General features: G+C 35.6%; 2 protein-coding genes across 8 annotated transcripts in view; one reads left to right on the top strand and one right to left on the bottom strand.

Annotated features, from left to right (window-relative positions):
- Window positions 1–13,234, top strand: part of TRAPPC13 (trafficking protein particle complex 13) — a 36,931-nt gene extending 23,697 nt beyond the window's left edge. Inside the window, exons 8-13 of one of the 6 annotated variants that reach the window (XM_029217881.1) lie at window positions 2,279–2,296; window positions 4,195–4,328; window positions 5,824–6,022; window positions 7,072–7,172; window positions 9,361–9,511; window positions 9,637–11,070. In XM_029217881.1, coding sequence (XP_029073714.1) covers window positions 2,279–2,296; window positions 4,195–4,328; window positions 5,824–6,022; window positions 7,072–7,172; window positions 9,361–9,511; window positions 9,637–9,744 — 711 coding nt within the window. In that variant the 3' untranslated portion in view covers window positions 9,745–11,070. Of the gene's footprint in view, window positions 1–2,278; window positions 2,297–4,194; window positions 4,329–5,823; window positions 6,023–7,071; window positions 7,173–9,360; window positions 9,512–9,636; window positions 11,071–11,531 lie in introns of those variants that run through there. The other 5 variants (XM_029217882.1, XM_029217886.1, XM_029217885.1 and 2 more) reach the window with 5 other exon arrangements.
- The window catches only part of SGTB (small glutamine rich tetratricopeptide repeat containing beta), a 46,855-nt gene continuing 35,661 nt past the window's right edge, over window positions 12,205–23,398 (bottom strand). The window contains exons 6-11 of one of the 2 annotated variants that reach the window (XM_029217887.1): window positions 21,818–21,922; window positions 17,634–17,772; window positions 17,469–17,531; window positions 16,737–16,774; window positions 15,695–15,778; window positions 12,205–14,413 (exon numbers count right to left, since the gene is read on the bottom strand). In XM_029217887.1, coding sequence (XP_029073720.1) covers window positions 14,302–14,413; window positions 15,695–15,778; window positions 16,737–16,774; window positions 17,469–17,531; window positions 17,634–17,772; window positions 21,818–21,922 — 541 coding nt within the window. In that variant the 3' untranslated portion in view covers window positions 12,205–14,301. The remainder of the gene's footprint in view (window positions 14,414–15,694; window positions 15,779–16,736; window positions 16,775–17,468; window positions 17,532–17,633; window positions 17,773–21,817; window positions 21,923–23,398) is intronic. The other variant, XM_029217888.1, reaches the window with a different exon arrangement.

A 23,398-nucleotide genomic window follows, 5' to 3' on the forward strand; every position in this document is an offset into this window, starting at 1 on the left:
GAATTTTCCATAAGGAAAAGGTTTTATGGCTTGGATTTCTTTTACAGTTCTATTTTATCCTGGTATCTAGAGGTCCAGAAAAAGCAGATTTCCTAATGGGCCTTTTACTCCCCCAAAGTCATGTGTTTCATATCACAGTGATAAACTGAAAGATATTCAAATGCAGTATTTTGAAATGAAAATTTTGTCTATTACTCCAAAACCAGCTGATCAGAAATTTGTAGTCACATGTCAAATTTGATATATATTTTTACCATCAGCATCTGAATTTTTATTCACTATAAAGTTTGTACTACAGCTGGGCATACTAAGACATCTAAGATAAGGAACCTAACCTTAAAGTAAAAACCTATTAGGAGAAACGAAAAAAGTGCATAAAATAACAAAAGTAACTAGTATAGTATATAGTCAGACTAAAGAGCATGACGCAAAAAGATGTGCTACAGGAACTCAGGGGATGAGATTTTGGAGTAGTCTAAAGAAGCTTCATGGAAAAGGAAGAGAACTGCATCAGTGTCTAGAAGGAATAGGTGTTAGAAACGTCTAAGTGTCAGAGCAGTGAAGGCATTCCAAGCCGAGTTGGAAATACAAGTGGAACGTACAGTATGTAGTGAAGAGTATACGTATTTGATGCGAGGATACAGTCTTATCAAGGAGATAACTAGATGTTTAAAGGCACATATAGGAAGGCACATATTAAACTATTTCAGGTTTTCTTTGTTGAAGTATGGTGGTACATTAAGATACTTGTCAAGTAGTTTTATCACACCAATATTCAGAGTGAGTTGCAAATTGTTTTTTAAATTGCTAGTTATTCCATAAATAACATAAAAGTAATATACTCCCCAAAAAGAAAGGAAAAAACCCACAAGTCCACCACACTAAAAAGTAATTGGTTCTTCATTAACCCATATTCTCTTTCAGTCTTTACTCATTTATATACAATATTCTGTTTTTATAATCATAGTAACAATTTTGTTTGCTTTTTCAGTTAACATTAAGTATAGACATAATTTTTAGTCTAAACTTAGCCAACAAACTTCAGCTAAAAAATTTTAGTAAAATTCTGAACTTTTGAAAATAGACATTTTTTTAAAAATGAGGAGTGAACAAATAGCATTTAGGATCTCTTTAAGATATTTGGTATTACCTATTAGGCAAACAAATACTGTTCTGCCTGTAACATGAAGCAGATTCTATGGACTCCATCTAGGAAATTCAGGTAAATGTAGGAGTTAGTTAACCACACTGATATCAGTAGTTTATTTTTATTACACTATGCCATAGTCCTTACACGACAACTGTTATTAGCCCCACATTTGTCTCAAACATGTTTTTATGCTGCTTCTAAAATTTCTGTGTGAATCACCTAAAGGAAAACAAGTTTTGTGAGAAACTTTGTTGTAGTCTTCTAATATAAGAAAGCCTTGTAAAAAAAAAAAAAAATTGGTGACATTAGAAGCTAGGTGTCAAACCTTTGGTCACAGCTCCATGCCAGGTACTGAAGAGAAATAAATATAAACAACATCTTCCCAGTCCTCACGGTACTTAGATCTAGTGAAGGAGACTGACATGACATAAATACAGTGTAAGCATCCCCGCCCACCCCGATCATAAGTGTACTTATTCTCTGGGAACATAGGTGAAAAAGATTTCCAGCTATGTGTTTGATGAAAGAGCTGACATTTGAGATGGCCCTTGGTAAATAAGTAGCTTTAGCAATATATATGTGAAAAAAAGACAAACTGTGAAATCTGTTAACTCTCAGTTGTCTGAAGTGGTCTAGCCCAGCATTCCCTGAAGTGTGATCAGTGGAACTGTAATCACCCAAGATCCTCCTTGAAAAAATGATTCCATTATTAGATAAATTTAAGAGAAGCTATACGGTGTATATCTATTCTGAATGTGGCAGATAGTATATACCCAACCTAAGTAATCTATGAAGAAGTTACAAAGTGAGTAAAGAATTTATAGAACTAGAAACGCATGGAATATACCTCTCTCCCCCAAGATATGCCCTTGAATATTTGCTCCTGTTTAAGTATTCACCTATAGTGTTCTTCTCTATTCATTTAACCTTAGCAGTTTCACCTTTTTAGAAGAATGATTTGTCATATTTCTTTGTATTACTTTCTGTTTACTTCCTTGTTTTACTAATGCTGTCTTGTTTAGTAAATTAAAAAAAATGCAGAAATGCATTTTATTTTAAAGTTAGTTATTCTTTTTCTTTAACATTTAATCTGATTTTTCTAATTTTTCTTTTTTATTTTTCCATTAGAGTGACCTCAGTTCTGTGGTAATTTGATTTTTTATTATAAATTTATATGCTTTTCTTACTTACCACTTTTTGACTCTGCCTAATTAATCTCTCTTTATAAAACATAGTGGAAAAACAAAGTTAGTTGTGAATATACTTACGTGACTTCAAAAATATGTATATAATTTGTACTTTTTATATTGATCATCTTATTCTATGGGAAAAAATACATCAAAGATTAAATTGGCATATTGAAACAATTATATTCTTATTTTTAGTGTGTTTCCTGTAGCTGTTTTTAAAAAGAGGCATGTTAACCTTGTTTAAAATAGCCTCAGGATTTTCAACCTCTTAATATAAAATATCCTACTATAATTCTTTGAGTAAACTGTGTAGTTGAAATTCATCTTCAAGTGAGCAGTGGTTTTAGTTTTAAGTCTGGGTGAGGCAAAGGTGGCCCTTTGACAACAGTAAACAGAAGAAAATTAAATTTTCCCACGTTGACTAAAATCATATTTTCAAATTTCTATTTAATATAAGCAGCATTTGCTTATAACACAATATATACATGATAAAAACATAAACTGCCTTAGCACTGAATTCTTATCTTAATTTTTTAAATGTCAAGTTATTTCATGCTAACTGTTCAAACTAGCTTAATTTTCCATTATGCAGCTTGTTTTTCTTTCATTTTATCTAAGCTCTTCTAAACTTATGCAGAAATTGCATTTTTAAATTTGAAATGTGGGTCTATGGTTATTTTTTTTAAAGCAATGGATCGATGGGATATTTTTTTTTGAGAAAAAGTAACAGAATAATGCCTTTGAATGTGTACTTCTTTTAAACTGATAAATCGTATTTCTATTTTCATTAGAGCACATGTGCCAAGGACTAAAGAATCTGTTTTGTTTTAGATAATAATACATTAAATTATAACTTCATCATTATATTTTTGCAAATGATTTCTACTTTCCTGGATTTATTGTTAAAAAAGCTCATAAGTGCCAAAAATTTCTGGTCATAGTTTATTTTATTTCTGTATATATATTACTATGAAACTTCTGAATAAAATAATTCTAGAATATCCTTAGTATACCATTTTATGTATAGGTTTTTATCAAAAATGAGCCAAGTTTTCTGTTATCCGCCAATATATACCCCCCAAAATAACCAAATAGCATAAAAAGAAGAATGTTTAACATAAATAATTAGGGAATTTAAAATATTATGTAAAAGTACATATGTAAGTTACCCATTGACTGAAATACTGCTGTATAGCCCCAGTTTTCACTAAGACCACAAAATACCTTTTGTTTGATTTAAAAACTTAAAGATTTCAAATATAATTCACATATATTTTTGCTCTAAATATACATTTTCAATGAACCAAGAAATCACTAGTGACTACTTTAAAAAAAGCTTTAATTAAAAAGTTAAATTCTTATAAGATTATAAAATAGATTATTTGCTATACTATCTAAATTGAAGTAACATGAAAATTGAAATTAATAAATTATGCTGGAATATTATAACAAAGACCTAATTATCTTAACACATCTCTGAAATGATAGGTGCACAGGTAAATTCATTATACTAAATTGCATTTTCACATTTTAATGACTTACCAGAAAATTTAAAATATATGTAAATGAAATTCCAGTTAAGCGTTTTTGGATATCAATACAAAAAATATTATAGTTATCCCCCATCCATTGTTTGACAACTTACCAGTTGACTAACACTTGACTTTGCCCCTGTGAATTATGTTAGGAGGACAGTTTCTTTTCTTGCATTAATTATGATAACTTTGATTTGCAGGCATGAACTAATCACATTTGTGGTTAATGTTTTTTCTTCATATAAATCAGATATTGTTGTGGTGGTAAAGTACTTTAAACACCAGCATACTTTGGTGGATTTTTCTTTCATATTTTCAGACTGATGAAGTATTTCTTGAAGCCCAGATTCAGAACATTACAACCTCACCCATGTTTATGGAGAAAGTTTCACTGGAGCCATCTATAATGTACAATGTAGCAGAATTAAATTCAGTCAACCAAGCTGGAGAATGGTAAATATGGATTATGAAGTGTTTGCTTTTATTTTGAAAGATGAACTTTTCTAACACTGTTACTCTTGGGTGGTTTAAAATTTTTTTTAAGGGATAGACATTATTTTATTAGAGAAGTTTTAAATTCACAGAAAAATTGACCAGAAAGCACAGCATTCCCACATGCCCTCCTCCCCACTTACAGGATCCCCTGTTATTTACATCTTGTTTAATGTGGCACTTTTTTTTTTTTTTTTCCTTTTTTTGCGGTACGCGGGCCTCTCACTGTTGTGGCCTCTCCCGTTGCGGAGCACAGGCTCCGGACGCGCAGGCTCAGCAGCCATGGCTCACGGGCCCAGACGCTCCGCGGCATGTGGGATCTTCCCGGACCGGGGCACGAACCCGCGTCCCTTGCATCGGCAGGTGGACTCTCAACCACTGCGCAACCAGGGAAGCCCCCCAGTGTGGCACATTTTTTACAGTCGGTGAACTAATACTGATACTTATTATTAACTGAAGTCCATGGTTTACATTAGGGTTCACTTTTTGTGTTGTGCATTCTGTGGGTTTTGACAAATGTGGTGACATGTAGCCATCCTGACTGTAGGATATAAAAGTTTCACTGCCCTAAAAATCTATGGTCCACCTGTTCAGCCCTCCCTTCACATGAAAATAAGATCCTAGCCATTTGTACTTGAAGCACTTATTCTTTTAAATTTTTATAACAATTCAGTGAGATAAATATGGAACATTTCATCCTTATCCTGCAAATGATAAAACTGAGGTATTGTAAGAAATGATGGAGAAGTTAGAAGGGGTAAGAGTAAGCAGTGAGTTTTAAGGAGTATTCTCTTAAAATCAAAAGGAGTGAGGATAGGAATAGATGATTTAATTTTTCATGAAAATGAAATACACATCTTTATAGGTAATATAGAAAAAGAATAAATAAATGTAGGGTTGATATTAATATGGATAAGAAGGTAATAGCTGGAGAAAGTACCTGATTTTAATAATCAAGAATGAAAAATTTACTTTTACTTATTATGGGGCTTACAGTAAAGTTCATAGCCTCTCATACCCCCACAGAGGAAAACAATAATTTTCCACTATTTTCCTGATCTTTTAATTAATTTTGAAAAGTCATTAGTTTAGAATGGTATGTTTCTTTTTATTCTAAACTATTTGCTTTCATAATTTTAGAGAAGAGACAGGATACTTAAGGTTCTGATTTCTATTGCTATTTTTCAGTTAATCGATGTATATCCAATGCTTCAGGTAATATATTGCATTATATTATAAAGAATCTCAAGATTTTCCATATCAACTGGAAAAAAATAAAGAAAAATAAGTCCTCTCAGTACAAGTCCTTTTCATTGTGTTGAAACCACCGACCTGTTGTATTCTGGATCTTTGGATGGTAAATCATTCAGTTCCTGTCCAAAGGAACAATCACAGCTATGGTTTTTCTTCTAAAAGGTTCTAGAGAATTTTTTCCATCTCTGTCTCCACCCCACAGCGTAACTACATTTGGGTCAAGAGCATATCTGCAGCCAATGGATACACGCCAGTACTTGTACTGCCTAAAACCCAAGAAGGAGTTTGCAGAAAAAGCAGGCATCATTAAGGGAGTAACGGTAATTGGAAAATTGGATATAGTATGGAAAACAAATCTAGGTGAAAGGGGAAGATTACAGACCAGCCAACTTCAAAGAATGGTGAGTCTAGAGAAAACACTGATGGGGGTTTTGGTGTGTGGTGTGCGGATAGTTAGAACAACTTAAATTTTCCTATAGGTTTGTCACTAAAAATCAGAGCACTATAAAAGACATTGATATTACTGGAGAATAAAAGACTAATAATTTCACTGATATCTAGGTAGAAAATTGGTATTGATATGAATGGGAGATTTTCAAATGTTAATTTATGCATTATACATGGTTTTTTACTTTACCAAATTAAAATAACTGCGTATCAATTGTTTCCTCCTGTGGTAATTTGTCCTCACCGTTACCTGACTTCCACTATATTGAAGTTTTCTTTTCTTGCAATGTCTTGGAACTCTTGGGCTTATACTACATTTATCTACTCAGTTCATACCTTTTTTAAAGATATTTAAAATGTGGGTCATCTGAAACTCAGGTGAGTCCCACTCAAATTATCTTGTAAACATAGGTTGGATATTTTACCTAATTTCTACTCCGAGAGTATGGATAAGCTACCAGCCTTCTTTTTCTTGTGCTAGTGAGAATATACTACAGAATCATCTGTTTATACTGAATATCACCTACTGTGATATATTCTAAAATTTACTTTTCTTTTACTGTTTGAGGTAAAAATTGAAAAAAAAGAGATTATCACTGGGCCTATTTTTAAATATAGCCATTAGCTATCATCCTGCCATGGCATGTTGATTCTGTTGTCTGTCCCTGCCAGTGTGTCTTGTGAACAGACATGATTTTCTTCTTGGATCATTTAAGTGACCTTCCTTTTCCTGTTTTACCTATGAAGAGTTACGTATGTAAGCTACAGTATCTTTGGAAAGTATCCCTTTAAGATCAGACCCCCTGAAATTCCTTTACTATTTACCTGTGAGATTCATTTTAACTCTACTAAACATGGAGTAATTATAACAAAAACAGTCGAGGTCTGTAGTGCTATGCTGTAGGCAGTAGCAGCAAAAGAAGTTAGAATGACTGTGGTGCCCTCACTAAAATGGAAAGGTTTTGTAATAGATGTATGTTAACTGTATTGCTTTTTCTCTTAGGCTCCAGGTTATGGAGATGTTAGGTTGTCTTTGGAGGCAATCCCAGATACTGTAAACCTAGAAGAACCTTTTCATATTACTTGTAAAATAACAAACTGCAGGTAATGCCAGTATTTGTGGATGGATGTCCTTTCTTCCTTGCCTACTTGAGAGAATTTTAAAATCTTTTAAATATGCTACCTCCTTGTAAGTTTCCTCTTGCCGTATAGTCATCTCTGACGTTGACATTGAATACTGTAAAGTTCTTCATCTGGTAGCTGTATATTACATATTTTAGAGGTCCTACTGTATTAGGCATTTTTTGTATTTTGTTTCCGTACCTATGAGGTAGGTATTAATTATTCACATTCTTTGCAAGAGAAAGCCAATTCAGAGGATGTGGCTTATTCACCCTCAGAGAGCTAGAAAAGATGGGATCAGAATCTGAAAGCGGGTGTATTTGACTTCAAAGTCCATGTTCTTATCCTCATTTACACACTTCAGATTACTAAAACATGAACTAGCAGTTTCTTATGGAATAATACATTATAGATTTACTGTAATAAGATAAATTTTTCTGAGCCATACTTATACCTGACCTGTATCTTAAGTATTAAGAAAGTTAGAAGTGGTTATGAATTTAATATAGGGGATAACCATAGATTGGAAAACAGGGCTTTGATAATAGAGTATAATCTAGCTATTGTGAAGCAAAGAGCACAGGGCTTTGAAGCCAGAAAAACCTAGGATTAAATCCCAGTCCTATCACTTTTCTACTACTTGTATTACTACTTGGTATGTATTATTAATTGGGGCATTTTGATAATATTGCAATGATGAATCCCTATCCTTAGTCCAAATGTATAATCCTTTTTAATTCTATATCCCTTACAACTTTATATTAGGGAGATAAGAAGTATTCATCCTTCAGAATTACAAAAATACCTACTTCCCCTGTGAAGCTTCCTAGACCCTCCCATGCACAATCATCCTTTTCTCTGTCATAGCAAATTGTAATATAGTTTTTTAGTGGTATTAATATATTGCTATAATCATTAGTCTCTTCCTCACTGAATTGTGAATAATTCAAGAAAAGGGATCATGTCCTACCCAGCATTATAAATGCAGTGCCTGCCACATCATAGGAGCTCAGTAGACAACACACACAGGATAAAGACCCTGTGCATATAGGGTGTGCTTTTGGATTTTTGGTTTGTTTTGCATTTTTGAGTTATAACAAATCAGTTATTGACCAAATGACAAAGTGCTGTAATAAAGAAGTTTATTTGGGTATTCACTTTACCTTTTGGCGATTCAAGTAAGTTTTCTAAAAAGCACTTGTTTCTTAGATATTCAGTTTCCTCATCTATAAAAATGGAATTTCGACTTCCCCAACACACAAAGACACATACACACAACATACACTTACCGGAGTTTTGTGAAACGTAACGAGAAAATTCATGCATTGCACCTAAACTGGTCTGTAGCACACAGTGAACATTTCAAATTTGGCGGGGGCGGGAGATGGAGACATATAAAAGCTAAATATCATTAAATCAACATGTCTAAAAATCAAGTTTGAGTTTAAAATTAAATAAGTATTTAAAATGTGGAGCCAACTCCAAGGAGAAAAAAATAGCTTTAAAGAGTTGAAAGCAAGTCATGAATGGTGGTAGAGTAGCAGACCATTTTCATTATGAGCCTTTTGGTTTTGGTCTTGATTTTAAAAACAATGTGCATACTTTCATTAAAAGTTTTTTAAGCTTAAGTTGAACTGGTGGTATCAATTATAAGCAGAGGTAGTCTTTTCGTGTTAATTGAACATCTGAATAGTTTTACTTACAAATCTTGCCATTTTCTATGTTATCTGCATGGTAAAGGAACATAGATTAAATAGAAAAAGCACTGGACCAGACTCAGTTTATCTTTTTCTTTCCTGTAGAGTGCCCTACAGAAATAGGAAGGATGCATAGCAACAAGATTAGACACAGATGTCTGGAAGTCTTCCAGAGAAATGGCAAAACTGTTAACAAATCAGCACCAGGGAGCCAGTGTTCAATAAGAGAACCAGAAAGCCTACATCCAGACAGGCAGATTAGTCTCAGTGTCACTGTAAATCCCAGAAGACACCATCTCCTTTCATTTTCTTGATTCTACCTTAAGTGACATAAAAATATGATAGCTTTTCATTTGTTCCTGGTTTTCTGTTGGACACCCAGAAAAGAAATTCACCCACAATAGTGGATGAAATATTGCAGTACCTCTTTGTGAAAGGAACAAGATTTATTCCTGTTTTTCTGATTCCTCCAGCAGTGAAAGGACGATGGATCTCGTTTTGGAAATGTGCAATACCAGTTCTATCCACTGGTGTGGCATTTCAGGAAGACAGCTTGGAAAGCTCCATCCAAGTTCCTCTCTCTGCCTTGCCCTCACTCTACTGTCTTCAGTACAGGGACTGCAAGTATGCTCTCTTTTCAATAATTTCGGTATTTGGGGGCTATTAATCCATAGTCATTTATTATATCCATTCTTTCTCTGGTCATTACCAATGAATGAAAACTTAGGTCTATATGTTTCTCTCAATAGAGTGTCTCCGGCTTAAGACTAACAGACACGTTCTTAAAGAGAACATATGAATATGATGACATCGCACAAGTCTGCGTGGTATCTTCGGCCATTAAAGTGGAAAGCTGAAGAAAATTTCCAATGTTATGCTTGTCATTGAGTTTCCCAGAACTTTCTGTATTTTTGTCACTTTTGTAAAATGATCAAGTCAACAGTAAAAATAAGTATATTATTTAAATTTCTTTCCTGTAAAACAGTTAAAATATTTGTTTTGAAAAGAACCATCTACTGATTTTATCTTGTGAGTTACAGTCTAGATGAACATTTGTATACTTTCCACACATATGCTATTTTGTTTCATTTTAAATGACCATTGGACTTTGTTCTCCAAAAGCTCTATATTTGAGGCCATTTGTCCCTAGCAGGTATCTTGAATAATGGTCAGCAAACTTTTCATGTAAAGGGCCAGATACTACATATTTTAGATCTTGCAGTCCATGTGGTTTCTATTGAAAATGCTCAACTCTGCTGTTGTAGTGCAAAAGCAGCCAGTAGGCAAAAATTGCACAGCAGCGTTTACAAAAACAGACAGCTGGCCAGATTTGGTCTGCGGGCCGTAGTTTGCTGATCTCAATCTAGAAGATACAGTTGTTTCTTAAAATTTTAGAATTCTTATCATACTTTACTTAGAAGTATTTCCGTTAACCCCCGTTTTTTCCCTCAGTCAATAAAAAAAGTTTAAAATAACCGGGGTGGTCCTCATGTAATCTTGTATTTGCTACCACAATATGAGTTTTTCTAGTTGTTTTCAAAATTATCATATTGTTATCTGTGTTTGTGTGTACAAACACACACGTCTAAGTTTCAGTTACTAACAGCAGATCAGAATTGGTTTTATTTCTTAAATTGTTGATTACTCTGTTAACTAAGAAGTCTGATAATTTTCTAATTCTAAGCCAAAAAAGTCCTGTTTTTTTTTCCCCATTGAAAAATAAGCCACTTATTTTCATAAGGATTAAAGGATTTCCAGCTTCTGATATTTGCTTTTGAACTCTACATCATGTATTAATATTACAAAACTTTCTATCTCTGCATGTAATCACACTAATTTACTTATGCCATATACAAAACAATGAGAAAGTTAAGACTATAAACAACTTTACAACATGAATGTAATAAAAGTTTCAGTATTTTGAAAACAAAAGCTAATACTGTTAAATAAAACTTATTTTGCTAAGTTGAAATTCAAAGATGTATATATAATTGCTTACATGTAAAGAGTGCATAAAGTCAAATACAAAAGTTGGTTTTTCTTAAATGCATAATTATTTATTGCCATGACAAACTGTTTGGTCCAAAATGAAAGCTATATTCAGAATGAGATTTGCCCTTAAATTGGAGAGGTAATCAATGAAATGTCTGTGCAAAATAAAGTGCAAGCAGTATAAAATTGAAGTCTGTGTTTCCTCCAAAATGAGTACAATTGATTAAATGATGAAATAAGACTTTATAGCCACTGCACTGGGTACTGCGATAACTTTTCAAGCATCTTCTCATGACTGAACCTTCTGTTTCAAATTTTAAAAGTAACATACAATGGTCACTTGGAATATGCTATATAATTTGACTTATAATTACAAAGACTCCTTTTATAAGCAATACCTAGACACATAATGTTCCTCCTTTAAGTAAAGGTTAGAAAATGTCATCTTAGAAAGGATCTGTTTAAACCATGTTATAAAAATTAGCTAAACAATTTGGTACATTAAGTGGAAATGTCATTTGTGTAAAAAGGACATTGTAAATTTTACATAGCATAACAGCTACAGCTACTATAATGAAAAGTGGTTAATGGAAGTCAGTTATTCCTAAGTAGAATGTATATAAAGATTTACTTTAATGCTCTCTTGTTTCAGACAAGCAAAATAACTTTTGGAGCACTCTTTATCATTTTAAGAGTAGCTAACACGATACAGCTACACAAAACCTTCTTGCAATAGCGTGCAATGCAGCAATTCCAAAGTGATGAAAGTACTTAAAAAGCAAAAATGGCTTGAATAGAATGGAAATCCAGGTAAGTGGACAGATTATCTAGGTTTAATTTGTTATGGATTGTATATTAGAAGAGAAACAAACTAGAAGGATGAAATGGAATACACCAATTCGCATTACTTCATGTAAAAAGAATGGCTACCTTAACTACAGATATTAGTAAATCAAAACATTTGTTTTAAACTGTTTTTTCTTATAATGTCTTCAGTTTTGGTATCAAAGTAATGGTGAAATAAAATGAGTTGGGAAGTGTCTCCTCTTCTGTTTTCTGGAAGAGATTGTGTAGAATTGGTATTAAGTGTTTGGTAGAATTCACCATTGAAACTGGGCCTGTATCTTTCTTTTCTGGAGGATATCTTTATTTCTTCAGTGAGCTTTGGTAGTTTGCATCTTACAAGGAATTTGTCTGTTTCACCTAAGTTGTTAAATACATGGATGTAAAGTTGGTCATAGTATTTTCTAATAATCTTTTTAATGTCTACAGGGTCAGCAGTGATATCCCCTCTTTCACTTCTGATACTGTTGTTTCATATTTTCTCTATTTTCCTAGTCAGTTAGAGGCTTACCAATTTTACTTATTTGAAAGCATTTTTAATATGCTCAAGATAGTTATGCTAGGAACCTTTTCTTACTCAACACTGGATAAGAGTGTTTTGGGGGTTTTTTTTGGCCATGCTGCACAGCTTGTGGGATCTTAATACCCTGACCAGGGGTTTGAACCTGGGCCCTCAGCAGTGAAAGCACCGAGCCTTAACCACTGGACCGCCAGGGAATTCCCAAGAGTGACTGATTTTTAATTAAGGATCAACTTTGCTTTTTTTTTTTCACAGTCATCACTTTCCTATGATTAGTTAGTACTTTATTCTGTGTAACATTTGAACACCAGGATCTGAATTTAACTTCATGAAAAATTAAGTTGATTTAGATGCAATATAGGAGAGTTAATTCAGAAGGCTTAGCTTAGATTTAAGTCCCGCTCTGCTCTGACCAGAACTGTAGGTTCACGTAGCTCTTCCTTGTAGCCTGAACCCAGGCAGTTAGGTGTCTGCTGGCCTAAAAGAGAGAAATCTCTAACCTAGTGTTGCATTAAATTAAGAGTCCTTTGGACCTACATCAGAATCACTTGGTGTGCTATTTGAAATGGTGATTCCCAGACCTCATTACAGGACCTACTAAATAAAAATTGAAAAGTGTGCCCCTGAATCTGCATTTTTAACAAATCCCCAGGTGACTCTTACAGTGAAATTATAGAACCACTGTTCTAATCTCACAAAGGAAAAAAAGGGAAAGTTGGCTTTTAAACTTCAAAATACCAAGTAATTAGCCTTTTGAGGAGAACAGTCATTAGTAAAGCCCTGATCATCATCGGTATTACTGATTTAATTTTATACTACTTTCTATTTCAGTTTTCTCTCACAACACTTGTGAAATTTATGTGTCCGCCAACCTTACCAATTTCATAATAACAAACCAAAGAAATTCCAGTTGGAATTAGAACAGTCTCATCCATCACTATAGTTAAAGCCATTCCACTAATACTTAGTGCCACGTCTCTCCACTAATATGTATTCTAATTTCAATAAAATATTTCAAGTCCCCTGTTACGTTTAAGCTACATCAAATTAAGGTTAAGCATAAAAGCGACATGCCAAGCCAAATTATAGCAGAGGATTAACATGAACAAGCAGTGACAGTGATAGATGCTTTTTATAACCCATCAAGTAATTACTGAGTTTAAAAAAATCAGTGTTTACAGGCACATAATTAAATGCCACCTAGAAAATCCTTAAGGGCCAAGCCATTGGTTTATTTAAATGTAGATATATTTGAGAGTTTCCATGGTAAGGTCACCACTGGGGAAATTGTGCTAATTAAACTGAACAGTCACACAACTGACCTAACCAGTATCATTAAGGGTTTCTAAATGTATTTTATTATGTACTTAGCATAAGTGGCCATGCTAATGTTATCAATACCAAACTGTAGGCAAGATTAGTTAAGAGCTACGCAAAAAACCTGAGCACCCTACATTCACTTTCTATACATTCACAGCAGCTATTTTTTGCTTTTCTAAACAACACTGAATACTGCTTTCCACCAACTCTCAAGATTTCATCACCCAACAGAACAAGCAGCGTTAAAGATAGTACTGGTCCATATCATATCATCTATTCATTACTGATTGCACTATCAAAGCTAAACCCAGTAACGAATTTCTTCTCTCTAGAGATGTTGCTCAGTGGCAAGTATATTTCCCCTAAATCAGCGTGAGAAACCTTTCCTCTTAGTCATCTCCCCTTTCAAAAAGTTTGCCTACAGGAATTTGGTGCTAGAGAATTCACCAGTAAACAGCCTTACTGTTCAATAAATATACTCTGCTATTAAATCTAGTATACAAATATGATGAAGATTTGAAAATGGAACCCTGTCCAGTTAAGTGCTATACTGGCACTTAACAAGGTTACTGATGATCACTCGTTTACAAAGGAATCATGTTATGTTCAAGTCTGTTTCTGATAAACCTATTGTCTAGACAGATTTATTTTTTAGGTTTGTTTTTGTTTTGGCCACTATCTACAGCAAACATTTCAGAGCCATTGCCATTTGCATTCTGGGCTAGGGCCCCTGGTCAAGTCAGGAATGTTCTTCAGTACTGCTGCTGAATGACCTGCTCCGGATGTGATTTCTAAGTTGCTCTATAAGTTCAGGATTCTGCTGCTGTATCTGCTGAGCAAACTGCTGTCCCCTGTAGTAAAGAGGCAAAGTTATATGAATTAGGGAATTTCCAATCACACAATACCAATGCAAAAAGAACTGCAGAAGATGTGGGTACTACCCAAAGGGAACTTTTTCTATTAAAGCAAGTTTTAGATTCATGACTTTAGTATCTGCAAGTTTACTAGTGCCTCCATATCGTATTACTACAGTGCAGTGTTCTTCATGAGAAATGAAACACCCAAGCTAAAAAGTGAGTTCTTAGGGCTTCCCTGGTGGCGCAGTGGTTGAGAGTGGGTTCGTGCCCCGGTCCGGGAAGATCCCACATGCCGCGGAGCAGCTGGGCCCATGAGCCATGGCCGCTGAGCCTGCATGTCCAGAGCCTGTGCTCCGCAACGGGAGCAGCCACGACAGTGAGAGGCCCACGTACCGCAAAAAAAAAAGTGAGTTCCTGAATTGAGTGAAATCCACCCCCAACCCAGTGCTTAACTACAGATAAATAAAGGGCTAAAAAGTGTATGCTTTTATTGTATGTGCACAAATATAATGCAGGGTATTTGTTCTTATAGTCAAGTCTTAGTCTCTCATACAACAGGTGTCACACCCATTTTGGGATGCTTATGAAGTCACCCAACAGAACTGATTTTTGGAAAGGCAAAGAAATTTAATCCAAATTCCTGAGTGTGTGCCTCCCAACTGCAAGTGTTAGGTATCACTATAATCATGCCACTTAAAGATCACTCTAAAAATGCCATATTTCGAGTGAGTTTACACAGCTGTGATCACAAACAGAAAATGATACTTGTTGCTTCATATAGTATTTCCAGTGACAGCATCACACAGACTCAAAAAGCACAGAATTTATGCAACTTGGATGGAGGTGGAGGTAATGTGTTCAAGTAATGAGAAGATGAAACGAGTTCCCTTAGCAATGAAGTGCACTGCAGAGTTTGAATAAAACAGCTGCCTAAGTTGTCTGAACACTAATATATGCAATATATGATTTTTAAATATATACGTGTACCTAAATTCATACCTACTTTAAGTTAATATTTGACATTCATATATATTCTTGAGTAGCTCTTCAAGTCTGCTGAAAAAGTTTTTCTTGGATCCAGATCTTCTGGATTCCTACCCTTCAGTCTGAAAATTTCAATTTATGAACCACTTTTAAATTTAATAACTAATGAGGTAACTGATACTAACAGTAAAAGATAAAAATTTAAAAAGAAAGCCTTGGTCCCCTTACCTTAGAGACAAACTGTAAAATATAAAATACTTTTTTACTATTTCTATTTTAAATAATACTTACGCTTGGATGAGGCTAGACAGGTCAGTTAGGCCCCCAACTCCAGCAGCAGGTCCCCCAATAGCATTTGTCATCATTCCTGACATTCTATAGTAGGCAAGAGATATATCACTCAAATTGGCATATATATATATATTTTTTTTTTTTTTTTTTGCTGGAATAAGTGTATTTTTAAAAATTGGTTCACTGATTGATATTTTTAGAATGTTAATTTTTTTAAAAAAGGCAGGACTTCCCTGGTGGCACAGTGGTTAAGAATCTGCCTGCCAATGCAGGAGACACTGGTTTGAGCCCTGGTCTGGGAAGATCTCACATGCCAGGGAGAATCTAAACCCGTGCACCACAACTACTGAGCCTGTGCTCTAGAGCCCACAAGCCACAACTACTGAAGCCCACACACCCTAGAGCCCACGCACTGCGACTACTGAGCCCACGTGCCACAACTACTGAAGCCCGCGCACTCTAAGGCCCGCAGGCCGCAACTACTGAGCCCGTGTGCTGCAACTACTGAAGCCCGTGTGCCTAGAACCCATGCTCCGCGACAAGAGAAGCCACCACAATGAGAAGCCTGTGCACCAGAAAGAAGAGTAGCCCCTGCTCACCACTAGAGAAAGCCCGCGCGCAGCAACGAAGACCCAACGCAGCCAAAACTAAATTTAAAAAAAAAAAGGCAACTCTGTGTGGAGTCAGTCAGTTTTTGGCATCTTTGCCTACCCTTCACAATAAGAACCCAAAAATCATTATGCATATCAAGTGGAAACCCAATCTCATAAACCTAAATAACCCCTAGTACTGATGGTCTATTATTCTTTTCTGAGTCAAAGCACTTAAAAAGAATTGGCATATATTCTTAACAAGTAGGATACCGGCCAAGGAAAAGCAGGTAGATATACCCACATTGTGTAGGTTAGGCCAATTGGGTGTGGCTTTAAGTTCCAACTAACTGGCATTTGGGCCAGTTTTATCATTTTGGAGCTACTGTGCTCAAATTAGGAGGCTGGCAAGTGGAAGGGAGAAACGTAATATGCTCTTTCTATATACTTACAGCTGTTGAACTTGAGGATTCTGCATTAAACTTGCTGCCTAGAATTGAAAAATGGCATCTCCTGTTAAAGGCAGTTAATATTTAGGGATCTTTAACAAGGATTTCTTTTTTTTTTTTTAAGCAGAGGAGTGAAAGCTTAACCATGTATATACTAACATTTTTTAGAGTTTTAGTGTGCTATACAAAGTGAGTGGGACTGTAAAAAAGAGGAGGTACTAGGAGAAATTGGTATTAAAAATACATCGCAAGGATAAAGAGATTACAAACACTATAAACTAAGGATATTGACAGCAGTTTACTTCCTACTATCAGATCAATAAAGCCAAAAGAGCTTAGGAAACCACGATAGCCAAAATCCTATTAGAAGTCTGATTACTAGACCTTTCTAGGGTCACTTTCATGTAAGAGGGTGGTTTTTAACCTTTTGTAGATTTGCAGACCCCTTTGCCAATCTGATGAAAAATACGGTTCTCTCCCTAGAAAAATGCACATATCCACATGTACACAAATTTTCATCTACAATTCCAGGGAATCCATGGGCTTCCTGAAGTCCACCCATGGCTTTTTCACGAAGCAGTACAGGGGCAGGTTAAAACCTCAGCCATAGCTTTATATCACCACTCTCCTACCACCGCCATCACAAAAGCTCTCTTACTTGTTTCTAAAAAGTTTGGAACTATATAGTTCTAATGGAAAATAGAGCCAGCAAAGCAGAAAAGGAAATATACTCACCATACTAATGAAGGCTGGATTATTTATTAAGCTGGCCATGTCAAAACTCAATCCAGTTCCTGTCTGTAAAACAATTATATATGAAAATTACTCTAAACACTACAATTTGATTACAATAAATTGTGAATGACAAAATATTTCACTCATTTGGCATTAGTAACTTACAGGACTAGATACCTCTCTTAACTTCTGTTCTGCTATTTTCAGATTTGACTTATAGGAATCATTTTCAGGATCAAGATCTAATGCCTTCTGATAACTTGTAACTGCTTCTTCAAATTTATTCATGGCAGTGAGGGCAAGCCTGAAAAGAATACAGTGTAAGATATATGATTAAAGAACATCAAGACACCACAAATGTAGTCAAATATCTATCTTGTATTCAATTTGAATCCAGATTACACTAAATTTCTTCATTGTACAGTTGCCCCCTGAACAAGGGCTTGAACAGCATGGGCCCACTTATACATGGAGTTTTTTCAATAGTAAATATAGAAGTACTACACGATCTGAGATTGGTTAAATCTGCAGATACAGAGGAACCACAGACGTGGAGGAACTGCGGGTACAAAGGGTTGCCTATAAGTTATACACAGATTTTTGAGAGCAGAGGGTCGGCACCCCTAACACCCACATTGTTCAAGCGCCAACTGTACTATGGCTCACAGGAGTATCATTTCCTTCTAATTCCAAGATTCTATAAGTCTGGACTCTCTCCATTCTCCTTGGTGACAACCTCGGCTGTCCTACATGAATCAAGAACTTAATGATTAGAAAGGGAAAAGAATCTGAAAAAAAATAGATATGTATGTATGTATAACTGAATCACTTTGTTGTACAACTGAAACTAACATAACACTGTAAATCAACTATACTTTAATAAAAATAATTTTTTAAAAGAACTTAATGATTAGAAATGAACCTTACATACCCTTCCATTTTTAAGCCTAATATGTAAAGTAATTTGCTTTATGAATGATTAAGCTCCATAAAGATGTGAGCTGACTAACAATTCTGTGGTCATATAACTCCATGATGCTAAAACCATTTAAAGAACTCTGAACTAGATTTGCCCTTCACTATGTCCCACTTTCTTTCTTCCTTCTTAGCAGAGACATTGAGCCACAATAAATATCAATTTACCATGAAAAATAAAAAATAAAAGTAGGCTGTGGGGTATCAGCTAACTACTCCTGAATAAGACATGTTAGTTGTTAAACAACTAACTAAATTGTTAAACAACTAACTAAATTGGCAACCTTTACACTTCAATAACACATTATCCCAAGCACAGGTCAAAGAGTTAGTTACTAAATTTAATGTTTTCCTCCACCTAGTTAGAATTTATTTATTGGAATATTACTTCAGAACTAAACAATAATGGTATATATGGAGAGACAGTATAGAGTGTTTTTTTTCCTAAGTTTATTTTTAACAAATTACTCCAATTCTTTCTTGGCCAACTTATCTCACAGACTTCTGATCTAAATAAAATATAATGCCTAATCATAGAAAAAAATCTCAGAACCTAATTAGTTTTCTACCAGTCAACCATGAAAGATACTTCATCAGAGTCCTCACTTAATTAAGTCAATACATATTTACTGGAATCCTACTAGGTACCAGGCACTATTTTAGATTCCTCAGTGAAAAGGGAAAAGTCCTTGAGTTTAAGAAAGTTTCATTCTACAGGGGAGGATAAGCAATAAACATGCAAACGAAAAAACAGTAATCTTAAAGAGAATGAATAGGGGAGCTGCTCAAAGGCAGCCATACTGAAAGGACCTGAACAATGAGAAGAAAGCAGTCATATGAAAATTAGAGGAGAGACATTCTAAATAGAAGCAACAATAAGCACCAAGGCCCTGAGAACGTTGCAAGCTTGGTATGCTTCAGGAACAGGACAAAGGTTGAGGAGGGAGCACAGAAAACAAAGTGTAGGAAGAGATGACGTCAGGGAATATTATAGGACCGTGGTTTGGAGTCTGGATTTTACTCTGGTTGTAACAGAATGACATGATGTGATTTATGCTTTAGAAAGCTCACTCTGGCTTCTCTGGGGAGAGTGAAGTGAAGGCAGGGAGACCAGTTAAGAAGCTATTGCAGCAGCCTAGGTACAAGATGGTAATTTGGACTACAGTTGTAAGCAAGAGAGCAATCAATACTTGAATTCAAGGAATATGTAGAAACTAGAATTCGTAGGACTTGCTGATAGATTAGATGTGTCAGGTGTAATAAGAATGAAGGATGATTCCTAGACTGGAGCACTGGGTAGGTAGAATGACAGTATATTTACTGAGGTGAGAAAGATTTAAGAAGAGAACAAGGGTTCTGTTTGGGACATGTTAAGTTTAAAATGCCTATTAAACATCTAGGTAGAGATGAAAAATAGCTGAATATATGAGTATGGAGTTCAAACATATAACTTAAAGAGATCCATCAACATATACAGTTGATTCTCTTTATCCATAGTAATTATGCTCTAAAAGGTCACTGCAAATACTAAATTAGCAAATACGGAACAATTGGTTCTAGGGGAAATAAAAGTTGTGTTCCTGTGAGCCTCTGGTCAACAACATTTTCATCAACCAATCCATACATAACCTTGATTTATGTATGTTTCTGCTTAAAGAAACCTTATGTAACACACATCACTGATCCACAGCCAAGTGCACTAACTCATGCCTGAACAAAACTTATCTAACACATGTATTTTCTTGGTGAGGCACATTGCAGCCTTCTTGCATGCGAAAACAATAGAAACACTTCAGCCTATGTTTGCAGGCCATTGTAAACAGAAACCAACAACAAAAAGCACATAAATGCAAAAAATATAGCACTAAATAGACTGCGGAAAGGACACTCATTTTACAGCATGAGAGCTGAAACAAAAAGGTAGAGCATTGCCTTATCTGACCTCAGCTGAGATCTTGCACATCAGATGACTCAAGTTTTTCACCACTCTGTAGATGACCACAAAGCATACTGAGTACAGATTTGGAGTTACAAAAATAATTTTAGCAAGTAGGTGAATCTTAAATACAGTATTCATTAATACAGAGTACTGACTGTAGATGGAATTTAAAAGCATGGGACTGTTTGAAATCAAAGAGAGAAGAGAAACAGCAGCAGCAGAGGAAAGAGCCCTGAAGCACACCATTATTTACACGTGGCAGAGGAGGAAGAACTAGTAAGAGAGACTGGAAAAGAGCGTCCAGTGAAATAGAAGGAAAACCACGAAGTGTGGTATCACAGAAGCCTAGAGAATGAAGTATTTCAAAAAGAGGTTAATCATGGGAATTCCCTGGCAGTCCAGTGATTAGGACTTGGCGCTTTCATATTCCATGGCCCAGGTTCAATCCCTGGTTGGGGAACTAAGATCCCTCAAGCCTTGCTGCCCCAAAAAAAAAAAAAAGGTTAATCATGCCAAATACTAAAAGATGGGGAAGGGTGAGGATACAGAACTGAATACTGACCTTGGAAAAATATAGACAACTGGTGACTTTGAATAGAGTTCTCAACAGAGTGATACAGACAAATGTCCTACTGGAGTGAGCTGAAGAGAGAATAAGAGATGGTGAAGACGAGACGGCAAGTACAGACAATTATTAGGGTCTTTGCAGAGAAAGCGGAACTAAAGAATGATGTAGCTGTGTGAAAGATGGTTCTAACAGATGATTTTTTATGATCTTTTCACATGCAGTCATTAGCACTGTTAGAGATAGGAAAGCTGGTGGTGTAGAAGATAAAGGAGATGATTACAAGTGTAAAGTCCTGGAGAAGGTACAAAGGAATGAGATCTCAAGCATGAGTGAATGCAGTAGTCTTAGATAAGAACCCTTCCATTTTAACAGAAAAAAGATAATCTGTGTAGATACAAGTGCAAGTAGACTGGTAGATTTGCAAGTAAGAAGATGAATCACTTTTCTTCTAAATACATTCTATTTTTCAATTGAGTAAAAAGTTGAGAGTCACCATGGAATGTGCAGTGGAAATTTGAAAAGAGTAGGTGTGAAACAGTCAACTCAAGAGAGTAGTAAGGTGAATCTAGAAGGAAGTGTAGTAGCATTATCTGCCAAAATACTGAGTGCTTACTTGAGATTTGTAGCCTTGAATATGAAGTAGGTCTATTCAGTATGGTTGTTATGATTTTCTCCAAAACCAACCACTCATCATACACTAATCATCTCTCTCCCAAGTCAGAAACTGCAGTCATTTCCTACCTAAATGTTACATTTATCTTCTTATTAGTTCAGAGGGTACAATATGAAGCAGGAAATTCAAAACCAAGCCATTAAGAACAGCATATCTGTTCTGTTCTGCACTTTGAACGTTCTCCCAAAACTTACCCCATTCTCCCATAGGCCTTGCTGTACTTTGAATCAATCGCTATTGCTTTTTCACAATCCTTTACTGCATCTGTGTAGTGACCTAATTTACTCTGAGCAGCAGCCCTAAGAGAAAGAGAAGAGATTTTTATTATAAGGAGCATTCAAGGCACTAATTTAGATTTCCAGGTGCTAATAAAACTACATTTAACTTGTCCCAATTTGTGTATCATTCCCAGTAAATATCTAAATCAAACTAAGATAATTCTGTAATCAAATGAAAGCTCAGAAACAAAATTCAGAGAAAATATGCAGTCTGCTTTTCCCAGTTTGCTTTGCTATAGAAAAGATAAATATGAGAACCCTACAACCGATCAACTGATCTACCTGCTTATTGCCTTTCTAATTTGCCCAAACAGAAAACTGAAAACACCAGGACATTTGGGATTACCGGGGAGGCACACAGAGTGATTGATTGCTGTGAATGGCCACTCAGAGTGTTGTGCTGTTAAATGATCACTTTATTAGTAAAGTTAAGATCATCTACAAGTCTAAGATGAAAAATGAAACTTAACCTGTGTGCCTAAATCTGACTGTAAATTAAGTATGGCAATGTATTCCATCTACTTAGCATAGAATCTCAGAGCAATTAAGGACTATTTAAACCCGTCCAAGTTACCTCTAACAAAACTCTCCTGAAATAACTGGGACTTGACAATGAAGCTACTTACCCCCTCCACACAATCCTGATAGTATACAGCTCTCTGTTTCCCTGTAGTAGTGTTCACCTCAACCCTCAGGGCCATACTAAACAAGTAGAATTACTGTTCAAATGCAAGTCCTTCAAACTAAAAGGTTCCATAATGTCTCCTACCCTCTATCCCACCATTACCCCATTCCTTCTTCTCCAGAATAAGTATTTCTACCTTACACATTCAACTAATATATCTATTAAGGGTGAGCTAATGCATAGATACTTTTCTAGACATAATGGACAGAACAATAATCAAAATAATATTCCTGGCCTTAATAGTGCTTAGATTCTGGGGCAGGGGCAAGGGTGATGGCTGAGGGCTGGCAGACTGTAAAGAAAAGGTTGTGGTGAGTCCAGTTTTCTGTCAACCTTTGTTTATACTGAATGACCGAGACTACTTCTCAAACTAAGATTATAAAATTTGAAAAAAATAAACACATAGTCTTCTTTGCTTGAGTTAAAAAATATAAATATGAAAGTAGATGATTCAATAAACCTATTTTGGTGGTTCATGTGGAAAAGTGCTATGGGTTTATTTGACTGAATACTCAACACAAAACTAACAGGATGGGGCCTCCCTGGTGGTATAGTGGTTAAGAATCTGCCTGCCAATGCAGGGGACACGGGTTCGAGCCCTGGTCCGGGGAGATCCCACATGCTGCGGAACATCTAAGCCCGTGCGCCACAACTACTGAGCCTGCGCTCTAGAGCCCGCGAGCCACAACTACTGAGCCCCCGTGCCACAACTACTGAAGCACATGCACCTAGAGGCCGTGCTCTGCAACAGGAGAAGCCACCACAATGAGAAGCCCGCGCACTGCAAGGAAGGGTAGCCCCCACTCGCCACG

This window comes from Monodon monoceros, unplaced genomic scaffold, assembly GCF_005190385.1.
Source record: "Monodon monoceros isolate NGI ecotype Baffin Bay Population unplaced genomic scaffold, NGI_Narwhal_1 Super_Scaffold_12, whole genome shotgun sequence".
In the NCBI taxonomy this organism is placed as follows: domain Eukaryota; kingdom Metazoa; phylum Chordata; class Mammalia; order Artiodactyla; family Monodontidae; genus Monodon; species Monodon monoceros.